We start from the raw sequence: 23,251 nt of genomic DNA, 5'->3' as shown, positions 1-23,251 counted from the left end.
CTTGCTGCCACCCTGTAAGAAGTACTTTTTGCCTTCTCCCATGATTGTGAGGCCTCCCTAGCCACGTGGAATTGTGAGTCAGTTAAAACTATTTTTCTTCCAATTATCGGGTATAATTGGAAAGCAGCATGCAAATGGACTAATACAACACTGCTTGGGTGATGGGTGCACCAAAATCTCAGAAATCACCCTAAATAACTTTTTCATGTAACAAAACACCACCTGTTTAATTTCAATAGCTTTTATTGAAATTAAAATTAAAAAAAATAAATTCCAGACCTAAGATATGTCCCTGGGGTATGGATACATTCATAGAGATGTCTTGCATTACAAGTAAATATTTGATTTCTTCTCCTGATCTTACTGCAAAGGACTTGTGGTTATTGACCAGGATAACTATATCTCAGAAAAAGCAAAGTACCCAGACGTTTCTGAGGGTTATTTTATTCTGATTTTGACCCAGATTGCCACTGTGATCTATTGGAAGGTCATAAATAGAAAATCTGTGCTGAGTCAGTGTTATACTGGGCCCAGTGGTTCTGCAAACTCATCCTATGCTAATTTCCCACTCCCTGAGTGAGGAGTTGGAATAGATATAGTTAGCAACTGGTATTAGCTCCCTGACATTGTCCATGAATGCTGTGTCAAGGGAGAAAAAAAGAAAAACCCTCTAGACTTCAACCTCCCTAATAATATCACAACCTTGGAGAAAAGTTTCACCACCAAATACATGAAAGATACAAGAATAGTGACTGCAATCACATATCCCATTTAACTCATCTGTTAATTTATGCACAAGCTACATGTACCCTGGGAAAAAGAGGATTCTCAAAAGCCTAATTAAGTGATTATTCCAATTGCAGTTGATTTTTAAAGGTGACCTCATTACTGGAACAACTCAAGACAGCCTCTGGCATCCAATATGCAGCTATTTATTTTCCAGGTGTGTTTTTCATTGTATCCATAAATGCAGAACACTAGAAGGTATTTGCTTTCACCTTCACTTGACATAGAAGCAGAGCAGTATATAATTCACTGTCTTGTCTAAGGGAAAGATCAACTCTTTGGTTCTGTTCCATAATATGTAATCCAGAGGCTCCTTGATTGTGTCACCATCCGCAGGTTTTATTCTGGACAACTACACTGATGACATCATGCTAGTGGGATCTGATTATTGGAACATAGTAGGTACGTTAGGTCCCTTAATAAGACAAATGTGTGCCCAGAAGATAGATTCAGATAAAAATCTATTTACCTATTTATTTGATTTCCAATTTTTTTTTAATATTGACTCTGTCAACTGGACCGTATGTTCCATGAGAGCAAGGATTGTGTTGGCCTCATTCACCACTATATTTTCAGCATGGTACTGGCACCTACAATAAACAAGTGTTCAATGGACAGGTGTGTTCTTTACTGTACACTCTCTTCTAAAGAATGGTGAAGATTTTATAACAGCTAAATCCCCAAGGTAGAGATGAAGTTTTATACTACTAGGCATTATAATTCAGAAAGATTTTGAATTCTGCTGAAACAAGATTTGATGTGGAGTCATTTGGAGGAAGAAGCATGGTTTGGAATAGATAATAAACATAAATTTTCTCAATTCTCAGTAACTTGTGCTTGAAAGAACTCCCATTTATAAGAAAGGACAGAATAATTACTTACTTTGAGAGATGCTAGGAAGATATTGGTCACATAGGGCAATCATAATATTCTGTTACGTATTTATTGTTTTCTTTTAACATTTATTATTGAGCAATGAATCTTGAAACACCAAAATATTGCATATTTATTAAGACAGGAGGTCAAAGCAACAAAAGAAAGGACTAAACAAAAGTGAAGCATCACTAAGACTATTTCATATCATATTTTTTAACAGAAGACATTAATAAGAAGAAATACATTTTTTTGCCTATCTAAATAACAGCTGGTAAAGACTTTTTTGTACTAAAATTTAAATTGCATTTTTAAATATCTTCAGGAAAAGATACAAGAATGAATAGAGACTGTTTCTTAAATAACAAATATATTCTACCAACACATACAAATCTCCAGAGAAAACCAGAATGGGTCATCTGGATGCCACATTTACCAGTGCAGGGCAGATAAATGTGCTTCATCTACCCACCATCATCTGTCTAGATTGAGCTTACAACTTAATCCCTGACACCCCACTTTTTCTAAGTACTCTCATATTATCATGTTCTGCTCATGCCTCCATAATACTTAATGGTTGTGTTTACCTGTGTTCTTTTCTGCCACCCAAATGTAAGTAAGGGGCTACATCTTGTTTCAGATGATATTTCCAGCACTAGCATAGTGCTTAAGTACAGAGTAGCCTCCAAAAAACACGTATTCAAAGGACAAGAATTCAAAAGATGACATTTGACTCCCTCTCTTCCTGGATTTTAGGGAGAAGGGCTTGATTATTCCTGATGACACTCTTTAATTCAGAGAAGCAAGGGCAGAGGTGAGGATTGACTAAGGGGCTAAAAGGGCCACAGACGACTTGCACTTCTTTTTGAGGAATAGCAGCACTTTTTTTTTGAGGAATAGCAGCACTTTGATCCATTCAGAATTAGGAGAAAGCTCTGTGTTTTGCCCATAGTGCAAACTCTTATACAACAAAGAAGCCAGTGCAGTGAGGTAAGAAGATTTTTTTAAGGATTCTCTGCTGAGCCATAGAGATCAAGTTATTTCCCTGCTGCCTTAAGGCTGTGATAATTTTTTTTTTCTTTTGTGGTTTATACTTATGTCCTATCTACCTCAAGGCCATAAGACCCTATTTTTTAATACTATTGTGAATAGTATTTTTTTTTTTTTAATTTCATTTTCTTTTCTGTTTTGAGACAGGGTCTCACTCTGTCACCCAGGCTGGAGTACAGTGGTGTGATCTTGGCTTACTGCAACCCCCACCTCCCAGGTTCAAGTAGTTCTCCCACCTCAGCCTCTTGAGTAGCTGGGACTATAGACATGCACCACCGCGCCCAGCTAATTTGTGTATTTTGGGGTAGAGATGGGGTTTCACCATGTTGACCAGGCTGGTCTCAAGCTCCTGACCTCAAGTGACCCGTCCTCCTTTGCCTCCCAAAGTGCTGGGATTATGTGTGTGAGCCACCACACCAAGCCACCACTTGCAGCCTAATTTCATTTTTGATTGTTTGCTGCTTATACATGAAAATGCAATTTCTCTTGTATATTGACTTTGTGTTTGGAAATTAATTTGTTAGTTCTTATACTTTTTTATACTTTGGATTTTCTATCTAGAGTATCATATCATCTGCAAATAGAGACAGTTTTACTTCTTTCCAATGTTTAGGTCTTTTATTTCTTTTCTTTCCTTATTACAGTAGCCAGAAATTGCACTATAGTAATGAGAAGATGAGACAAAGCAGACATCCTTGCTTTTTCCTGAGCTTAGATAAAGTGTATCTTTAGGTATATCACTAAGCATGTCATTAAGTATGATATGAACTGTAGTTGCTTCATGCTGTCCTTTACCACATTAAGGGAATGCCTTCTCTTCCCGATTTATTAATAGATTTTGTGATAAATGGTGCTGATTTTTTTGTCAGTTTGTTTCATTTTATTTTGAATCACATTGAAATACATAAATTTTTTGAAAGTTTACTCAAGTTGCATTCCTGGGATAAACTTCATTTGATAATAATGTATTATTCATTATTTATGTTACTACATTCAGTTTGCTAATATTTTGTTGATTCTCATGAGGAATATTTTTCTGTAATTTAACTATATTGCAATGTCTTTTTCAGGGTGTCAGGATTAAGATAAATAAGTTGGAAATTATTCCCACCTTCTGGGATGGTTAATATTATGCGTCAGCTTGACTGAACTAAGGAATGCCCAGATGGCTGGTAGACATTATTCTAGGTGTAGACACACCTAGAAACAATATCGGAGTGTTTCTGGAAGAGACTAGCATTTAAATTGGTGGACTGAGTAAAGCAGATAGCCCTTCCCAAAGTGGGTGTGTATCATCTAATCCACCGAGGGCCTGAATAGAACAAAAAGTGGAGGAAGAGTGAATTCTCTGTCCGTCAAAGCAGAGACAGCCATCTTCTCCTGCCCGTAGACATTGGAGTTATTGTAAGTTAACTTACAATAAGTTAAGGTTAATTTATTACGAAGAAAAGAATTTTAAATCAATTTAGCTCCATGTACCATGTTTATAAAGTCTACAGTAGTGGACAGTAATGTCCTAGGCCTTCACATTCATTCACCACTCCCTGTATGACTCAACCAAAGCAACTTCCATCACTGCAAGCTTCATTCATGGTAAATGCCCTACACAGGTGTACCATTTTTAAAATCTTTTAGACCACATTTTTACTGAATCTTTTCCATGTTTAGATACACACTTACCATTGTATTACAATTACCTACAGTATTCAGTACAGTAACTTGCTGTACAGGTTCGTAGCCTGAGAGCAATAGGCCATACCATCTAGCCTAGGTGTGTAGTAGGCTATACCAGCTAGGTTAGTGTAAGTAGACTCTGTGATGTTCACACAATGACAGAATCACCTAATGACACATTTCTCAGAACATATTCCTATCACTAAGTGACACATGACTCTATGTAGCTATTTATCTATCTATTCTATTGATTCTATTTCTCTGGAATACACCTTCTGTATTTTCTGGAATGTTTTGTGGAAGTTCGGCATTATTTCCTTCTTAAGTGCTTCATAGAATTCACCCTCTGAAACCATCAAAGTCTAGAGTTTTCTTTGTGGAAAGCTTTTTGATTATTAATTGAATTTAATGACTACACGTAAAGCTATTCACATATTCTATTTCTTCTTGTTTTGATATCATATTTTTCAAAGAATTTTTCTACTTCTCTATATTAAGTGTATTATCCTAAATATGTTAATAATTCCCTGTTATAACTTAAATGCCTGTAAGACCTGTAGTGATATACCCTCCTTTGTTCCAAATATTAATGCTTTGTGTCTTCTTTTACCTGATTAACATTACTAAGGTTTTTTTTTTAAACTTTTATTTTAGGTTTGGGGGTACATGTGAAGGTTTGTTACACAGATGAATGCGTGTCACAGGGGGTTGTTGTACGTATTATTTCATCACCCAGGTATTAAGCCCAGTACCCAATAATTACCTTTTCTGCTCCTCTCCCTCCTCCCACCCTCTCCCCTCAAGTAGACCCCAGTGTCTGTTGCTTCCTTCTTTGTGTTCATAAGTTCACTAATGGATTTTTAAACCAATTTTATCGATCTTTAAAAAAAAAACCTTAGTCTTTTTTTTTCTGTTGTTTTCTATTATATTGATTTCTGTTATTCTCTTTTTTATTTCTTTCTTTCTAATGACTTTGAGTTTAATTACCTTCTTAGCTTAAGGTAGTCATTTAGACAACTGGTTGAACCTTTTTTCTTTTTTAGTACACACATTTAAAGATCTATGTTTACCTTTAAGCACTACTTCAGCGGTATCCCACGTATTTTGATGTTATGTTATTATCATTCAATTCAAAATATTTTTAAACTTCCTTTTCTTTGAACCATTGGCTGTTTTCCAAATATTTGCACCTTTTTCTAGATATCTTCTTGTTATTGATTTTTAATTTAATTCATTTTATAATTTTGAGACTTATTACATATTCTAGTGTATTTTCTATGTTGGGGAATGTTCTGTGTGTGCCTGAAAAGTATGTGTATTACACAGTTGCTTGGTGTAGTGTTAACAACAATAATATCAAGTTAGTTAATAGCATTGATGAAATGTTGTATTTTCTTAAAATTTTTTCGTCTACTTCTTCTGTTAATTATTAAGAATGGAGCGTTAAATTTTCCTACTACACTGTGAATATCTTTCTTTAGTTGTGTGTGTTTTAGTTCCATTCATTGTGAAGATTATAAAGTATATGTCTTACTCAAGAATTGCCCCTTTCATAATTAGATAATGTTCATCTTTACGTCTCTATCTCATATTAACATTGTTATTAGTGTAAGTATTAATATAGTAACACAGCTTTCTTCTCTTTACTGTTTATACAATATAGCTTTTTTCATTCTTTTGCTTTCACTGTAATTGTGTGTTTGTATTTAATATGCATCTTTTTTAGACAACTTATAGTTGGACCTTGCTTCTTTATTATTTTAATTTGAGGGTTAATTTCATTTATGTTACATGTAATTATTGGTATAATATGTTTTAAGCCGACTATCTTGCTATTTATTTTCCATTTGTGATTTTTTTCAGTTAGTCAAATTTTAAATATTACATTTTCTTTCTCTATTGGTTTCTTAGCTATATTTCTTTTTTATTTTGTGTTTTTTATTAATATAGAATGGATTTACATACTTTCAGGATACATTGTGATATTCTGATACATTTATGTAATATATAACGATCAACACAGGATAATTAGATTATCCACCACCCTAAACATTTATCTCTTCTTTATGCTGGGTATATTTGAATTATTCTCTAATAGCTATTTTGAAATATACAATAGATTATTGTTTACTGTAGTCATTCTACTGATTTATGAAACACTAAGTCATTTCTTATATCTAACTTTATTTTTATATCTATTAATCAACCACTCATTCTTCCTCTCTTTCTCCCATTCTTCTAGGTCTCTGGTAACCACCAGTCCACTTTCTATCTTCTGTAAACCCATTTCTTTCTTAGTTTGCACATATGAGTAAGAACATGAGATATTCATCTTTGTGTGCCTGGCTTATTTCACTTAACATGATGATCTCTAATTAACATAGACCTCTAGTTAACATAATGGCCTAGAGCTCCATCCATGTTTCTGCAAATCATGGGATTTTATTCTTTTTATGGCTCAACAATATTCCATTGTGTATTTCAGTAATCCTCAACTTTTTTGGCACTAGGTACGGGTTTCATGGAAAACAATATTTTCACGGACTGCTGGGAATGGCTTTGGAATGATTCAAGCGCATTACACTGATTGTGCACTTTATTTCTATTATTATATTGTAATATATAATGAAATAATTATATAACTCAACATAATGCAGAAGCATTGGGAGCCCTGAGCTTGTTTTCTTGCAACTATTAATAAATGGTCCCATCTAAGGGTGATGGGAGAGAGTGACACCCAAAGTGTGTTGCTTATGTCCAGTCTTTTTTTTTATTATTCATTTATTTGAGACAGAGTCTTGCTCTGTTGCCCAGGCTGGAGGGCAGTGGCATGATCTCAGCTCACTGCAACCTCTGCCTCCCGGGTTCAAGTGATTCTCCTGCCTCAGCCTCCTGAGTAGCTGGGACTACAGGCATGCGCCACCACACCCAGCTAAATTCTGTATTTTTTAGTAGAGACAGGGTTTCACCATGTTGGCCAAGATGGTGTCTATCTTTTGACCTCGTGATATGCCCACCGCGACCTCCCAAAGTGCTGGGATTACAGGTGTGAGGCACCATGCCTGGCCAGTCCAGTCTACTTCTTAATCTCATTTTGGTTGCTGTCACTGCAGAAAACCCTTCTACATAAAGATAGGATACTGGAAATAGAAACAGCCCTTTCAGTGCTTTTGGGGCAATCTCAGGATAAACTTTAATCCAGAACGTATGGAGATTTGAAGTTGTCTCAAACATACTTTTAAGACCACCATTATTTGCCATTTCAAGCAGTTAATCATTTTCTAACATGGATAAAGTCGATTCACCTGGCTTATTCACACATGGGTCACCGATCCATTCCTCCAAAGTTCAGAGGTCTTTCATGGTTGGGAAGTAATTCTCAAATTCTTTTGAAAGTTGAGATAGGTGAACATGCATCAGCTGGGAGAAAGAAGTTTCTGGCTCAGTTTTTTTCAAAATTTCTTCTAATGCTTGAAACATGTCAGAAATCCCAGTGTTGACTTGTCACCCCCTTAATTCCAGTTTGGTTTTGAATGTAGCCACTTTATCTGCTGACTTGAACACAGTTGTCCTTCTCCCCTGAAGTGACAGATTGAGTTCATTGAGCAGGTTGAATATGCCACATAAATAAGCAAGTTTTGCGACTCATTCTGTGTCACTGAAGTGTACTACCAGTGGTGATTGTTTTTCTAAAGGAAATCTATGGAACAGCTCTCATGACTCAAAAAGTCTGGCCAGTGATCTAACTTTAGAAAGCCATTTCACTTCTGTGTATAAGAGAAGACGTGTGTGCTCTGCATCCATCTCCTTGCAGAGCTGTGCGAGCAGACATGAGTTAAGGGTGTGTACTTTAACACAGTTGATACTTTTAATCACATCATGTAAAACATTTGTTAAGTTCAGGTGGACATTTTTCCGCTAGCCAGCGTTTCTCTATGGATGATATAGTGTGTAGACTCACATTCAGAAGCAACCTCTTTAACCCAAGTAGGGAAACCAGAAATTTGTCCAGTCGTGGCAGCCACTATGTCCATGCATATACCAACACAAAATCACCAATTCAGTTTTCCTGATATGTAATCATTCAAAGACCTGAATAGTTCTGTAGTTGTGGTGTTGGTTGGCAATAAAGGTGCACAGAACATATCCTCATGCTGTACATCCTCCTGAAAAATGTATTACACAAAAACAAGCATTGTTGTTCTGTTGTCAACATTAGTAGACTTGTCAACCTGTATTGCATACCACAGTGACTCATTAATCCTCTCTAACAATTGTGCCTCAATATTCTCGCTATCTCTTCAATTCATCTAGTGATGGTAGTAGCTGAAACAGGAACACATGTCACCTTTTGAACTTTGGCCTCTCCTAAAAGTTCATGACAAATGCCTTTAGTAGCAGGCAAGATCAACTCTTCACCAATTGGAAAGGACTTCTAGTTAAGAATGATGCTGTTAGTGCAGACACATTTGATGAAGTGGTAGCCTTCAATAACTGCTTCTGTTCTTCGTGTTCACTTTTTTTTTCTTTTAAAAAACTCCAAAGGCTTACTTTCTAACGCAGAGTGCTTGGTCTCCATGTGGCAAAGCAGTTTTGGAGGTTTCATGGCTTCACTGGATAGCCTATCACCACATATTATACAAAGTGGGCTTGGAGAATGTGGAGCACTTGTTTCAATGAACCCATAATTTAAGTACGACTCTTGGAATTTTCTTTTAAATGCAGTTTTCTTTTTGTTGGCAGTCTTAGAGTCTTCTGCAGCCTCATCATTGGGTCTTTCCTTCTTTTCAAAGAAGCTCTCTAGTGACATTTTTTTTTTTACTACTTTTGGCCAGGGTTAACTTGTGGGCTTACCAGAACTTTGACTGAGACAAGTGTGCAGTGTGGGAAAGAGGCACAGATGGAAGTGGTAAATAAAATAATGGGCAGAGCATGCATGGACTAAAATAAGTGTCAGATTCTATCTTAAAGCCTGCCACCAGATGCAGCTTAATTGTCACTTGCCACACACTGAAAATAAATCAAGCAACTGATTTATTAAGGTCTCTGTGCAGTCAAACCTCTCTGCTAATGTTAATCTGTATTTGCAGCCACTCCCCAGGGCTAGCATCCCCACTTCAGCTCCACCTTAGATCATCAGGCATTAGAGTCTCATAAGGAGCATGCAACCTAGATGCCTCACATGCACAGTCCACAATGGGGTTCGTGCTCCTATGAGAATCTAATGCCCTGGTTGATCTGACAGGAGACAAAACTCAGGAGGTAATGGGAGGATAGGGAGTGGCTGTAAATACAGATGAAGCTTTGCTCACTTGCTTGCCACTCACCTCCTGCTGTGCGGCCCGGTTCTTAACATGCCACAGACCAGTACCGGAGGTTGGGGACCCCTGGTGTATATTTATCTACTACGTTTTCTTTATCCATTCAATCATTGATGGGCACTTAGGTGGATTCCATATTTTGGCTATTGTGAAAGTTTCAATAAACATAGGAGTGCAGATATCTCTTTGATATATTGATTTCCTTTCTTTTGGATAGATACTCAATAATGAGATTGCTGGAACATATGATTCATTAAGAAACCTCCATACTGTTTTCCTAACTGGCTGCATTAATTTACATCCCCACCAATAGTGTACAGGAATTCCCCTTGCTTCATAGCTTCACTGGCATTCTTTATTGCCCGTCCTTTTGGTAAAATCCATTTTTACTGGGGTGAGATGATATCTTACTGTGATTTTGATTTGCATTTCTCTGATAATTAGTGGTGTTGAGCATTTTTATATACCTGTTGGCCATTTGTATGTTTTCTTTTCAGAAATGTCTTCTCAGATCTTTTACCCATTTTTTAATCAGATTAGGGATTTTTTGATATTGAGTTGAGTTTCTCGTATATTCTGGCTCCTAATCCTATATCAGATGGATAGGGTGAAAATATTTCCTCCGATTCTGTGGGTGATGTCTCCACTTTCTCAGTTGTTTCGTTTGCTGTGCATAAGCTGTTTAGCTTGATATAATCCCATTTCTCTATTTTTGCTCTTGTTGCCTCTGCTTTTCAGGTATTACACAAAGACTCTTTGCCCAGACTCATGTCCTAGAATATTTCTGCACTGTTTTCTTCCAGTAGTTTATATTTTAGGTCTTAAAGCCTTTAATCCATTTTGATTTGCTTTTTGTATATGGCGTGCAAAAATTGTATATGGCAAGAGATAGGGATATGGTTCAGTTCTTCTGCTCATAGTTATCTAGTTTTCCCAGCACCATTTATTGAAGAGACTCATTTTTTCCCCAATGCTTGTTCTTGGCACCTTTGTCATAAATTAGTTGGCCGTAAATGCGTAGATTTACTTCTGGGTTGTCTGTTTTGTTCTGTTGACCTGTGTGTCTGTTTCCATGCTGGTACTATGCTGTTTGGGTTTCTATAGCTCTGTATATATTTTAAAGTCAAGTTAGCGCTACAACTCCAGCTTTGTTCTTTTTGCTCAGGATTGCTTTGGCTCTTCTGGGTCTTCTGTGGTTCCATATAAATTTTAGGATTTTTTTTTTCTATTGCTGTGAAGAATGTCATGATATTTTGATAGAGATTACATTGAATCTGTAGAACACTTTGGGTAGTATTGATGTTTTAACAATATCAATTCTCCCAATCCATGAATACAGAATACCTTTTTATTTTTTCTGCCCTCTTCTGTTTCTTTTATCAGACATTTTTAGTTTTCCTTGTTGAGATCTTTAACTTCTTTGGTTAAATTTATTCATAAATATTTTATATTTTTTGTAGTTAATGTAAATGGGGTTGCTTTCTTAATTTCTTTTTCAGAGCATGTGCTATTAGTGTATCCAAATGTTACTGATTTTTATATGTTTATTTTGTATCCTGCATCTTCCCTGAATTTGTTTATCAGTTTTCATTCTAATCTTTTATGGCAGAGTCTCTGGGGTTTTTTAAGAATAAAATCGAATTTTCTGTGAACAAGGGTAATCTGACTTATTGCTTTCTAATTTGGATACCCTTTATTTCCTTCTCTTCTCTGATGGCTCTGGCCAGGACTTCTAGAAATATGTTGAATAAAAGTGGCTGAAGTGAGCAGCCTTGTGTTGTTGCAGATTTTAGAGGAAAGGCTCCCAGCTTTTCCCCATGCAGTATGATGTTAGCTGTAGGTTTGTCATATATGACCTTTATTGTTTTGAGCTACATTTCTTCTATATCCAATTTGTTCAACATTTTTAGATCTTTCAGATAAATGATGGAGCAGTGAAAAAAATAATAAACCAGAATGCCAAAAGTGGTGATTTTTGAATGGTGACAATATGTCATATTCATTGTATACTTTTTTAACTTTTCCCAACAATAACAAAGGTAAACTTTATTATAAAAATATATTTCCCATTGATGTCATAAATGGCCCCAGACACTTGAAGTATAAAGCAGCTATACTTTTTACTTCACAATATTTCTGTGCAAGAGATGTTTCCCTTGAGTCAATTTAATTCAACCAAAGCCCCCTCCCATCCAGGTTGATGGGAAAAATGGACTCTTAGAAAACCCTGTAACTGTCTCTTATGATAAAGTCCTGCAAAGGTCTCGATTGTTGTATAAGCAACATAGCACATGAAGCCCCATCTTTCATTGATAGACAATGGTTACTCCTCAACTGACTGGTGTCCAGAAAGACCTTTAACCTTGAAGGCCAAGAGATCCCACTATCTTGCCCCCTAGCATGTAGAACACTTTTCCATTTTGTCTGAGGTCCTGCTATTCACAGAATTTATGGATCTTCTCTACTTCCTAATGTAGAATCAGTTATCATCTCTGTACTACTTTCCTCACCTCCCCCAAAGCAATGACTTTTCTTCTCTCTTTTTGTGTTCTTGTGAGATGATTCCCTTTTTAGTTAAGACAGGAAGAGTACTTGTCTTTGGGCTTCTTATTCCTCTTCCTCCTCCTCCTCCTCCTCCTCCACCTCCTCCTCCTCCTCCACCTCCTCCCCCTCCTCCTCCTCTACCTCCTTCTTCTTCTTCTTCTTCTTCACAAATACCCATTTTGTTTTTAATGATGTGTACACAATCAAAGATTGTTGACAGTCAATGCCGATAAAGGCTTTTTAGCTAGGTGCTGAAGTCAAAAGAAAGTCCCAGCCCAGCTGGGGAGACAGGCTACTCATATGGATAATCAGCCAGACAGAGCCAATGTGTAAATGTTAAGTATAAATTCGTGGTGCCGGTTTTATTGTCATCTCTTCCCAAAGTCTTTAAATGTTTTCTACATCTTTTTACTTCTTTTTTTTCTCTTACAAGTCCTTAATAGGTTATCTTCAGTCCTTTTCCCCCAAATGGAAGTTGACAGATGTCTTCCTTCCTACACAGTTTACTCAGTCAGTATGAAAGAAGAGTTTTTGTTTTTCTCACAAAGCAAATTAAGAATTTGAAATGTCAGGTAGACAGATGTGTTAAAATTCTTGTCAGGTAGTGGAAGAGAGATGAGGCAACATGTATATATACAGGAAGCACAACAAAATTCAGTTCTATTGTGTTTTGGAGAGTATACATCTCATAAATTGGAGTTCTGAATTACTTCAACAAAATCTTGGTCTTTTCAGAAGATTTCTCAAAAAGCACCCCTTAAATTATTATTTATTGTTATTATTTTAGAGACAGGGTCTCACTATTTTGCCCAGGCTGGAGTATAGTGGCTATTCACAAGTGTGATCGTAGTGCACTACAGCCTCAAATTCCTGGCCTCAATCTTCCTACGTTAGCCTCCCATTAGCTGGAACTACCTTGTTTTTTTCAAAGAAGCAAATTGCTGTCACAACACAACTTACTGGTTCTCTAATTCCATCATTTAAGTTTTCAATTAATAAGCATTTCTTTCTTCTTTAAATATGCCTGCTTTAATGAAAGAAACTTAAGCTTTTCCTACATGAGCTAGTTTGTCCAAAAGAGTATAATCTTGTCTAGCTTTCTTAATTAGTGCCAGTTTATTCAAGTAATCAGTAAGAAAAAGTATAGAGAAAAAGTGAAGGAATAGATAACTATTTGCAATGCTCTAGCATTGAAAGACTGGAATGAAACACAGAGAAAGCCTCTTAACCCTTACTATTCCAGCCAGCACTTCCTCACACTCACCTTTCTTATGCCTCTTTGTGATCAGTTTGAAGCATTGATTCTTAACATTTCCTATGTTTGAAGTGTCAAGAAACACATGAATAGCATTTACAGCATGGATATTGTATTATGCATTATTCTTCTGAGATGAAATTTAGACAATAGAAGCTATTGTCTTGGACAACACAGTTTTAATGACAAAAGATTTCAGTTTTATTTATAATTTTCATTTCTTTCTTGAACAAGTAATGTTGTAGAAGGAACAACTATTCTGTGTTTTAGTTTTCCTCATTGGTAAAATAAGGAAAATAATGAAATCTAGTTCCTAGAATGGTGAGGGATACAAGAGGTACTCTAAATCTCAAAGCCTGTAAATGTAGAAAGTATATATTTGCAATTTTTAAATACTTTCTTGAATATAAAGTAAAAAAAAGTTTATAGGTTATATTTAGAAGTTTTGAATTTGTCTGTAGATTTTGCCTCTCTCTGGGGAGATATATATATATATATATATATCAGTTCTGTATCTGAGGCTATGGGGAGAGCCTTTTAAAAATAGCATAGTTCTATGGAGTGTTCTCTGCCAGGCATATGATTTGCTTCTAACAGTTATTTTTTTAAAAATTTTATTTTATTGTGTTAAGAACATCTGACATGAAATCTATCCTCTTAACCAGTTTTTAAGTGTATAATATAGCATTGCTAACTATAGGCTTCTACTATTTTTTTTTTTTTTTGAAACAGACTCTGGCTCTGTTACCCAGGCTGGAGTGCAGTAGCATGATCTCGGCTCACTGCAGCCTCGGCCTCTTGGGTTCAAGCAGTTCTCCTGCCTCAGCCTCCTGAGTAGCTGGGATTACAGGCATGCACCACCACGCCTGGCTAATTTTTGTATTTTTAGTATAGACAGGGTTTCACCATGTTGGCCAGGCTGGTCTCAAACTCTTGACCTCAGGTGATCTTCCTGCCTCAACCTCCCAAAGTGCTGGGATTACAGGAGTAAAAAATAAAACTTTTACTTCCAAAGTTTCGCAGTGTTAGGTCAGTTAATCTATGGCAAGAGTCAGAATCTGAAGTCTAGACTAACAAAGGCAATGCATTAGGCCATATAACTGAAAAGTCCAGAAGGATGCTAATTTCAAGCATAACTAGATTCAGGTGCTCAAACGATGTCGATGGGCACTCTCTGTCTTAGCTTGATGGCTGTGCTTTCTTCCATATAGCTTTATATTCAGAGAAGTTCCTTGCACAGTGGCTGTTGGTTGTCCTAAGCCACACAGAGCCAAGGAATTGACTACAGTGAAAACAGGTCCTGGAGCTGACTTCTTGGGTCTGTTTGGTAAAGCTTGGATTTTTACTTGTCCCTAAGCCAATTACTCTGGTCAAAGAAACATGGTTCTTTAAACCAGGTAGACTGAGAATTGAGAGAGGTGCCTAAGAGTGGCGTTAGCCCTTAGGTAACCAGGTAGACTGAGAATGGAGAGAGGAGGCTAACCATGAAAACCAAGGGTGATGTCACTATCAGAAGAATGACTGTATGCTGAGGAAGCAAGTACACCAAATACTCTATTACCAAGAGGAAGCACCAAGTCATGAGGAAAGATTGGCTGATCAAGCAGCCCTGACCATCTCCCTGATTGCTGCCATCATCTTGCTGGCACTGCCCTGTTCTTTTTCTAACACTGTGGTTCAAGTATCTTTTCCAAAAAGCAAACAAACCTTGGCTGGGTCTCTTTAGTCCAAATGAGGTAGATGGGATCTTTGAGAAACAAAAGGAAATAAATGCAAAGGAGTGTAAGTATTGGTATTGCAAAATAAATATTTATTTTAAAAAATATAGTTTAGGGGAAATATTAATTGCCAGCATCATTTCCTGCTTCCTCCTTTCTAGATAATGCCTATATTTTTATTCCAATTCCTTCAGCTCTCCAATAGTGCCCATGTACTTCAAAGGAAACTGAATGCTTCCTCAGCTCCAAGAGAACTGATATAAATGTCCTCACCACAGGGCACAAGACCTCATTCAGAAAAATAAGATGTGAGGAAAAGGTTTCCTGAGGTTTTATGGAGAGAAGATTTCTCCCCTCTTTAGCATGAACCTTTTGAAGAAATACTGTTTCTGTTTAGGTTGCATGGTTCCATTCAATTTGTTACTGTTACTTAGCTACCAGAAAGAAAACCTCCTCCTTCTCCTCCTCCTCTACTCCTTTCCCTTCTCTTTCTCTTTCTTTTTCTCTTTACTGAGCAACAAAAACAACAACTAACCAATGGGAAAGGGATTTCTAAAAAAATACTAGCTTTTGGAGCAAAGAGATAGGATTGTCTAACTTTAGTGCTATCTCAAAAAGTAGCAATGTCAAACAATGTGTACCACTACAAAGAAACTCATCGACTGTGCTTATTTCCTACATTATCAGGTTACTTGGTTCATATCCAGACCTCAGTTAATGTGATCTGATCTGATTGTTTTATGACCAATTAGATGTGGGCCATTCGTTCACAGAGATCTTCAAATACCACTGGTTAAAACATTTATTAGGGACACATTGACTTCTGCATGTTTTTGTCCCTTCAATTAGATTAATTGCTCAATTATACAAGCTTAAATAAAAACAATTGTTGACCTTTTTATAATACTTTATACACAGGCATTCTTTAGAGCTATAGCTTTAAAGGTAGAATATTTATCTTACTTCTCTTGGCTTTTCTTTTGTTAAAGTCATTGTTGGCAGCAAAATGTCATTTCTGCATCTGTTTGCATGTTCAGAGCTTGAGTGATGTCACACAAAGCAGAGTGGAACAGAATGTGAAAGGTCAGGTCAAAATTGATCTTGCTTTTAATGATGAAGGGCCAGGACATCTTGGAATGCTTGTTTGCTCATTCTACTCTGATGACACTGGCTGTGATATGTGTTTTCACACTAGTTAAAAATTTGTCAAAAACTTGATGAGAATAAATAGGATCTAGCAACATTGACACTTGGAAAGAAAATTCTCCACTATACTATGGATCATTCTTTGCATTCATGAAATAGCATAGTATGAAAACCATTTATGTCTATGTCAAAACATACATGGGGCACTCATTAAACTCATTGGATGCTTACCACGGAGAGTGTAGTTTTTAATAATGAGTCAAAATAAGACCAATTAGACTAATTGTTGTATTCCTTCATATTTGGGGCTTGCTTTCTTTCCCAAAACATAAACCATCTTTGTACATGAAGTCATTCAAATATTGGAACCATAAATATGTTTTAAATAAAATATGTTTTAATGTTATAACCTTTTTTTTTTTTTTAACCTTGTTAGGTGTTTTGTTGTTTGTTTATTTTGTTGTTCATGTTGTAGTTCTCAGGTTAAAGCCCTGAAAAAGCTTATATAGAAAGCCCTTTATATGTACAAAATTTATATAGAAAGTTCTATATAAGAACTGTCTACAAAAGTTTTTTGTTACCTGGATTCAGAGGCCTGAAGGAAACCATTAGATTCTCTCCAGGGGAAAAAAGGTTTCTATTATCCAATAAATATAGGAAAAATTAAGCATGGCAAAACAGATCTGCCTAACTTCAGCACTTTTCGGAGACTCTACTAAGCTAATGTGCATGAGGAATCTGAGAGGGTGGATCTAACATGCAGCATTTTCCTAATTGTCCTGACCACCAAATCTTTTGGTAATGATCATCTATGGAACATTGTTCCTTAGAGCACATTGTGAGAAAAGCCCATTATAAGTCCTTTCGGAAGTAGGGAGAGCAGGAATTATGGATGACTTGTTTCCTTCTGGTTGAGACATTTGGAGTCCATGGTAAATTGATAAATTCTGTGGTTCCATTTATCTATTCCATTTTCTTGTTTACTGCCAGCTCAAAGTTCCATCTAAAAAAATTCATTATCGAAATGTCACATTCTAATAGCTTAGGCAATTTAGAAAAACTCTTGTAAAACCCTACTCATTTTTAAAAGTTCAAAGTAACCAAAAATCTTTTAAAGAGAAAGATGTGATCTTTTAAAAAACACCTACATATGTTAGTAGCAACATACTTTAATTGTTTGCAATGTATTTTAAATCTTGAAGGTGATACCTGTCATAATATCATGGTCTCTAAAATGTGTTTGGAAGAATTTTATAATGAATTATGCAAAGAGCAGAAGTGACAACACTTAAATTTCTATTTTCAATAACAACGTGTATAGAGACAGTGAAGTGACGTTTTAAAACCTCTAATAATTTTTGAAATAAGTCAGAAAAAGATTCTGCATCTTCACCCTGAAACTCAGAAAGAATATTTACCAAATAATTTTTAGAGCTAGATTTTTTAATTAAAGAGAATTTCCCCATGAATAATTCTAATATCTTTGCAAATACAGACATTGCTACCAGATAGTTGTACTTTCTGGGAATTTTACTGTAATTTCATTTATTCATATATTCATGTGTACGCACATGTGTATATGAATAAAAACGTATTAGTGTGACTTTTTATGATTTCATATATAGTCATTTTGTTCAATTCATTTACCATAATTTCTTCCTCTTGTTATCTGAAAATATCTGAACTGCAGAACAGGTTGTTCCAATCTTCTTGTGACTTTACCACTATGTTGGAAAAAAAATTTTTTGAAGGTGTTGGGCAGTGTTTTAATTTCCACTTAAGACACCTAAGATTAAAAAGCAATTGATGTAATAAATGGTGCTTACAGGGGAATAAATTAAGTATCCCTCTTCCAGTGGGTTTTTAAAGTACTGTCTTAATAAAGCAATGCCTACTTTTTATCCTACTCTACTCTTCCCCTTCCTTTTAGCTTTATTGAGGTATGGTTGACAAATTAAAAGTCTGTACATTTAACACCTACAATGTAATGTTTTGATATACATATGCATTGATAAATGATTACTACAATTAAGCTAATTAACAAATTCATTACCTCACAGAGTCACAGCGTTTTTTTTTTAAACTGTGGTGAGAACACTTAAGCTTTATTTTGTTAGCAAATTTCAAGTATAAAATACATTATTATTAGGTATAATCACCATGCTCTATATTAGGTCTCCAGAAAATATTCATCTTAAAACTGAAAGCTTATACCATTTGACCAATATCATCCCATTTCCCCCACCCCCAGCCCCTGGCAACTATCATTCTACTGTTTTCTATGAGTTTGAGTTTTTAAAATTGTACATATAAGTGAAATCATGCAATATTTGTCTTTGTGTACCTGGCTAATTTCACTTAGTATAATGTGCTCCAGGTTCATCCATGTCATCACAGGTGGCAGGTATTCCTAGTTCTTTCAGACTGCAAAATATTCCGTTGTATGTATACACAACACATTTTCTTTATCCATTCATCAGCTGGTGGGCAGTAAGGTTGTTTCTATATCTTGGCTGTTGTGAATCATGCTGCAAGGAATGTGGGAGTGTAGATATCTCTTCAACATACCAATTTGACTTCCTTTGGCTATATACTCAGAAGTGGGATTTTTGGATCATATGGTTGTTCTATTTTTAACTTTTCGAGGAACCTCCATACTGTTATCCATAATGACTGTACTAATTTACATTCCCAGAAATAGTGCACAAGGGTTCCCTTTTCTCCGTATCTTTGCTACCATTTGCTGTCTTTTGACTCTTTGATAATAGCCATCCTAACAGGTGTGAGGTGATAACCCAATGTGGCTTTGATTTGCATTTCCTTGAGTTAGTGATAGTGAGAACCTTTTCATTTACCTGTTGGTTATTTCTCTTCTTTGACAAAAAATTGTCTATTTATGTTCTTTACCCATGTTTAAATTGAGTTATTGGCTTATTTGCTATAGATTTATGAGAGTTCCTTATCTGTCTCAGATATTAAAGTAAATCCCTTTATCATATATGTAGTTTGCAAATGTTTTCTCCTATTCCATAGATTGCTTTTCCATTTTGTTGATTGTTTACTTTGCTGAGTAGAATGATTTTCTGCATCTACTAAGAAGATCATTTAAACAATCCATTCTGTTAATGTGGTGTATTGTTGTTTGACTTACATATATTGAAATTCTTTGCATCCCAGGGGTAAATCCCACTTGGTCAGTTACAATACTTTCTTTCTTTCTTTCTTTCTTTCTTTCTTTCTTTCTTTCTTTCTTTCTTTCTTTCTTTCTTTCTTTCTTTCTTTCTTTCTTTCTTTCTTTGAGATGGAATCTCACTCTGTCACCTAGACTGGAGTACAGTGGCATGATCTTGGCTCACTGTAACCTCTGCCTCCTGGGTTCAAGAGATTCTCCTCCTCAGCCTCCCTAGTAGCTGGGATTACAGGCACCCACCACCACACTCAGCTAATTTTCGTATTTTTAGTAGAGATGAGGTTTCACCCTGTTGACCAGGCTGGACTTGAACTCCCAGGCTCAGGTGATCCACCCCCCTCGGCCTCCCAAAGTGCTGGGATTACAGGCATGAGCCACTGTGCCTAGCCATAGTATGCAATATTTTTAATGCTCTGTTAAATTCAGTTTGCTAGCATTTTGTTGAAATTTTAATCAGGGATATTGACCTGTAATTTTCTTTTCTGGTAGTGTTCTTCTCAGTCTTTAGTATCAAGATATTGTCGGCCTCATAAAATTAGTTTGGAAGCATTCTTTCTTCTTCAATTTTTTTTTTTTTGTAACAGTTGGAGAGGATAATTATTAGTTCTTCTTTAAATGTTTGGGAAAATTTACCAGTAAAGCCATCTGGTCCTAGGCTTTTCTTTGCTGGGAGATTTTTAATTACTAATTCAATCTCCTTACTTGTCATTGGTCCATTCAAGATTTTTCCATTTCTTCATGACACAGCCTTTGTATGTTCAACGTGTCTAGGGATGTATCCATTTTGGAAGCCGATCCTAATCCTGAAAGACAAAATCCCTAACATATTAATCCTGAATGTCGAAATCCTAAAAGATCAAAATCCCAAAAACATAATCTGGAAAACATAAATTAACATTTTTAAAGACTTATTTGTTTATATTTTTAAAAGGGGATTGAGAAACATATAACAACATGATAGAACCCTTCTTAGGACAATTTATACAATAAAATAGGCAACAACATACATATTTTTGCAAGCAGAAACACTTAAGTATACTAATGACAGTCACACAGGTATAACAGCTATGAGAAGATGAACTATATTCACAAGTTAAAAGGTCAACAACTGATGTATATAAACATATATCACTATGGTTGGTAATTGTGTGCACCCAGCATTATAATTGGTCACCTGAAATACCGTGATGGACCACTTAAGTCTTTGACAAGATTCATTAGAAACCACAGTGGGTCACCACTACATATGTAGTTACCCAAAGGGCAAAGCTCTCAAGAAATTTTATTTTTCACAAATGCAGATGGACAAAAAGGACATCTCTTCACTTATAAGGAAGTTTTGATGTTTTTACATTGCGAACCAGGAAAGCTGATGGTGTGACTCTTAGTCCAAGGCTTGCTTTTTTCTCCTGTGACTAGATAATTTTAAATGAGCTGTCTTTGAGTTCACAGGTCTTTTCTTCTGCTTGATCAAGTCTGCCGTTGATTCTCTTTATTGCAATTTTCATTTCATTCATTGTATTCTCCAAGTCAAGAATTTTTTATTTGTTCTTTTGTATTTCTATCTCTTTGTTGAACTTCTCATTTTGTTTTCCTGATTTAGTTGAGTTTGTCTTTATTCTCTTGCAGCTTGCTGAGTTTCCTTAAAATAATTATTTTAAAATATTTGTCAGGAAATTCATAGATCTCTAATTCTTGGGGCTCAGTTATTGAAGGTTTATTAATTTCCTTTGTAGTTGTCATGTTTGCCTGATTCTTCATGATCTGTGTAGCCTGGCATTGATGTCTATGCGTTTGAAGAAGCAAACGTCTTCTGTCTTTACAGATTGTTTTCAGCAGGTACATACCTTCTCCTGCTGGGTCCCCAGACTGATGGGACTATGTCCAATATTACAGTTAAGTGGGGCTGGAACTGGGCCACGTGGCTGTTACCAGTTCCGCAGTTGAATACACAGTTGGCAGGCATATTACAGAGGGTGTGAGCAGATGTGGATCCTGCCAAATCCCAGGTGTACAGGACTGCCTCTGGGACCACAGCTGAGCAGGACTGGAGCCAGGTTGTGGTACTCTTCTGGGTCTGTAATTGAGTCTACAGATAGCAGGATACCAAGAGTGTGGATGCATGTGGCTCCATAGAGACCCTCAATAGGCTCTTACTGGATCCCTGAGCAGATCCTTGCGTAAGTCCCTGGGTACAATGGACTGCCTTAAGGACTTTGTTAGAGTGGGGTTGGAGCTTGGTTGCAGAGCTACTTCAGAATCTACAGTAGGGTCCATAGTGAGTGGGCTTGTTACCACGGGAACAGAGAGCATAGTTCTTCCTAGATCTGTGTGCAGATGGGATGGCTGCAGAAATGCAGCAAAATGGTGTTGGAGCTGAGTCCACAGGGAGCTGGGGCTGCCCTTGGTCTGTAGCTGGGGCCACATTTAGTGAAACTACCACTGGGTCATGAGCCTGCCTTCTCATACATCTTTGCTCAGTCTTGGGTTTCATCAGGGTTTTACAACCTCCTAAATGGATCCTAAAGCTCCCACAAAGGAATTTTTGTCATTTGATGACGTTTAGATTGTTGCTTGTGGTGGAGGGCAGGTAAGTTGGGGATTCTGTCATCTTGCTCCCTACTCTCTGAAATTTTTAAATAAGTATATATTATAGTTTTTAAATGCTCAAGTCCATTTTTCCATTGATGGCATATGAAAGACAAAACAAAACAAAACAAAACAAAAACGCTTGCTCTTATCCTCAACATCCCAGTTTTGGTGAGTCCTTCCCAGAATTCACAACAGCTTACCTGTCCAGTCCACCAACCAGCTACATTGTGTGCCTCTGATATGTCACTCTTTTCTGCCTGCCTTTCCTGGGATTTCACTGTTAACATCTCTTCCTGACCACAGACAACTTTATCAGTTGGAATTCAGTATCAACCATTGTTTAGTTTCTGGGATTACTGTAATGTCTACTGTTCACATAATCATAATTTTAGCAGGAGTGAAAGGAAAAGCCACAGAATCTCTTCCTCGAGATGACCATTTCAACTTCTAGATTCAGGCCTTATTTCCTTCTCTTTGTATTTCTTTCCTTTCCTACCATTCATAACCACCATTGCATAGCTGTTTCTGTTCTGTGGTTCTTCAAAGGTATCATGGGATACTGGAAAGAGTAGTCTTGGGACCAAGTAAATCTCAGTTTGAATCTGGGTTACAACTCTTACTAGCTATTTGGTCTTAATGATTAACTTATTCTCAAGCTCACATGGAACACTCACCGAGAAAGACCACATTCTGAGCTATAAAATGCGTCTTAACAAATTTAAAACATTAGAAATCTTTCAATATCTGTTCACAGAAAATAATGGAATTAAAATAAAAATCAGTAACAGAAAGGAAGCTGGAAAATCCCCAAATGCACGGAGATTAAGCAATGCAATTCTAAATAATATATGGGTCAAAGAAGAAATCTCAAGAAAAATTTCAAAATATTTTGAACTAAATGAAAATATAACATCAAAACTTGTGGGATGCAGTGAAAGTAAAAGAAAATTTATAGCATTGAATACATATATTTTATTAGAAATCTACTTTATTAGAAAAAAGAAAGATCTAAAATCAGTAAGTTTCTACCTTAGAAAACTAGAAAAATAAGAGCAAATTAAATCCAAAGTAAGTTGAAGAAAAGAATAATAAAAATTAAGAC

General features: G+C 36.2%; 1 protein-coding gene across 1 annotated transcript in view; it reads right to left on the bottom strand.

The window, feature by feature from the left end:
* Positions 1-21,984, bottom strand: part of LOC141407495 (uncharacterized) — a 40,089-nt gene extending 18,105 nt beyond the window's left edge. Inside the window, exon 1 of the mRNA XM_073999931.1 lies at positions 21,715-21,984. Within this exon, the coding sequence (XP_073856032.1) occupies positions 21,715-21,984 (270 nt within the window). The remainder of the gene's footprint in view (positions 1-21,714) is intronic.
* Between the last annotated feature and the right edge of the window lie 1,267 nt (positions 21,985-23,251).

The sequence above is a fragment of the Macaca fascicularis genome, chromosome 8, assembly GCF_037993035.2.
Source record: "Macaca fascicularis isolate 582-1 chromosome 8, T2T-MFA8v1.1".
Lineage (NCBI taxonomy): Eukaryota > Metazoa > Chordata > Mammalia > Primates > Cercopithecidae > Macaca > Macaca fascicularis.
The sequence above is the reverse complement of the archived record's forward strand: the minus strand, read 5'-3'. Positions and strand labels throughout refer to the sequence as shown.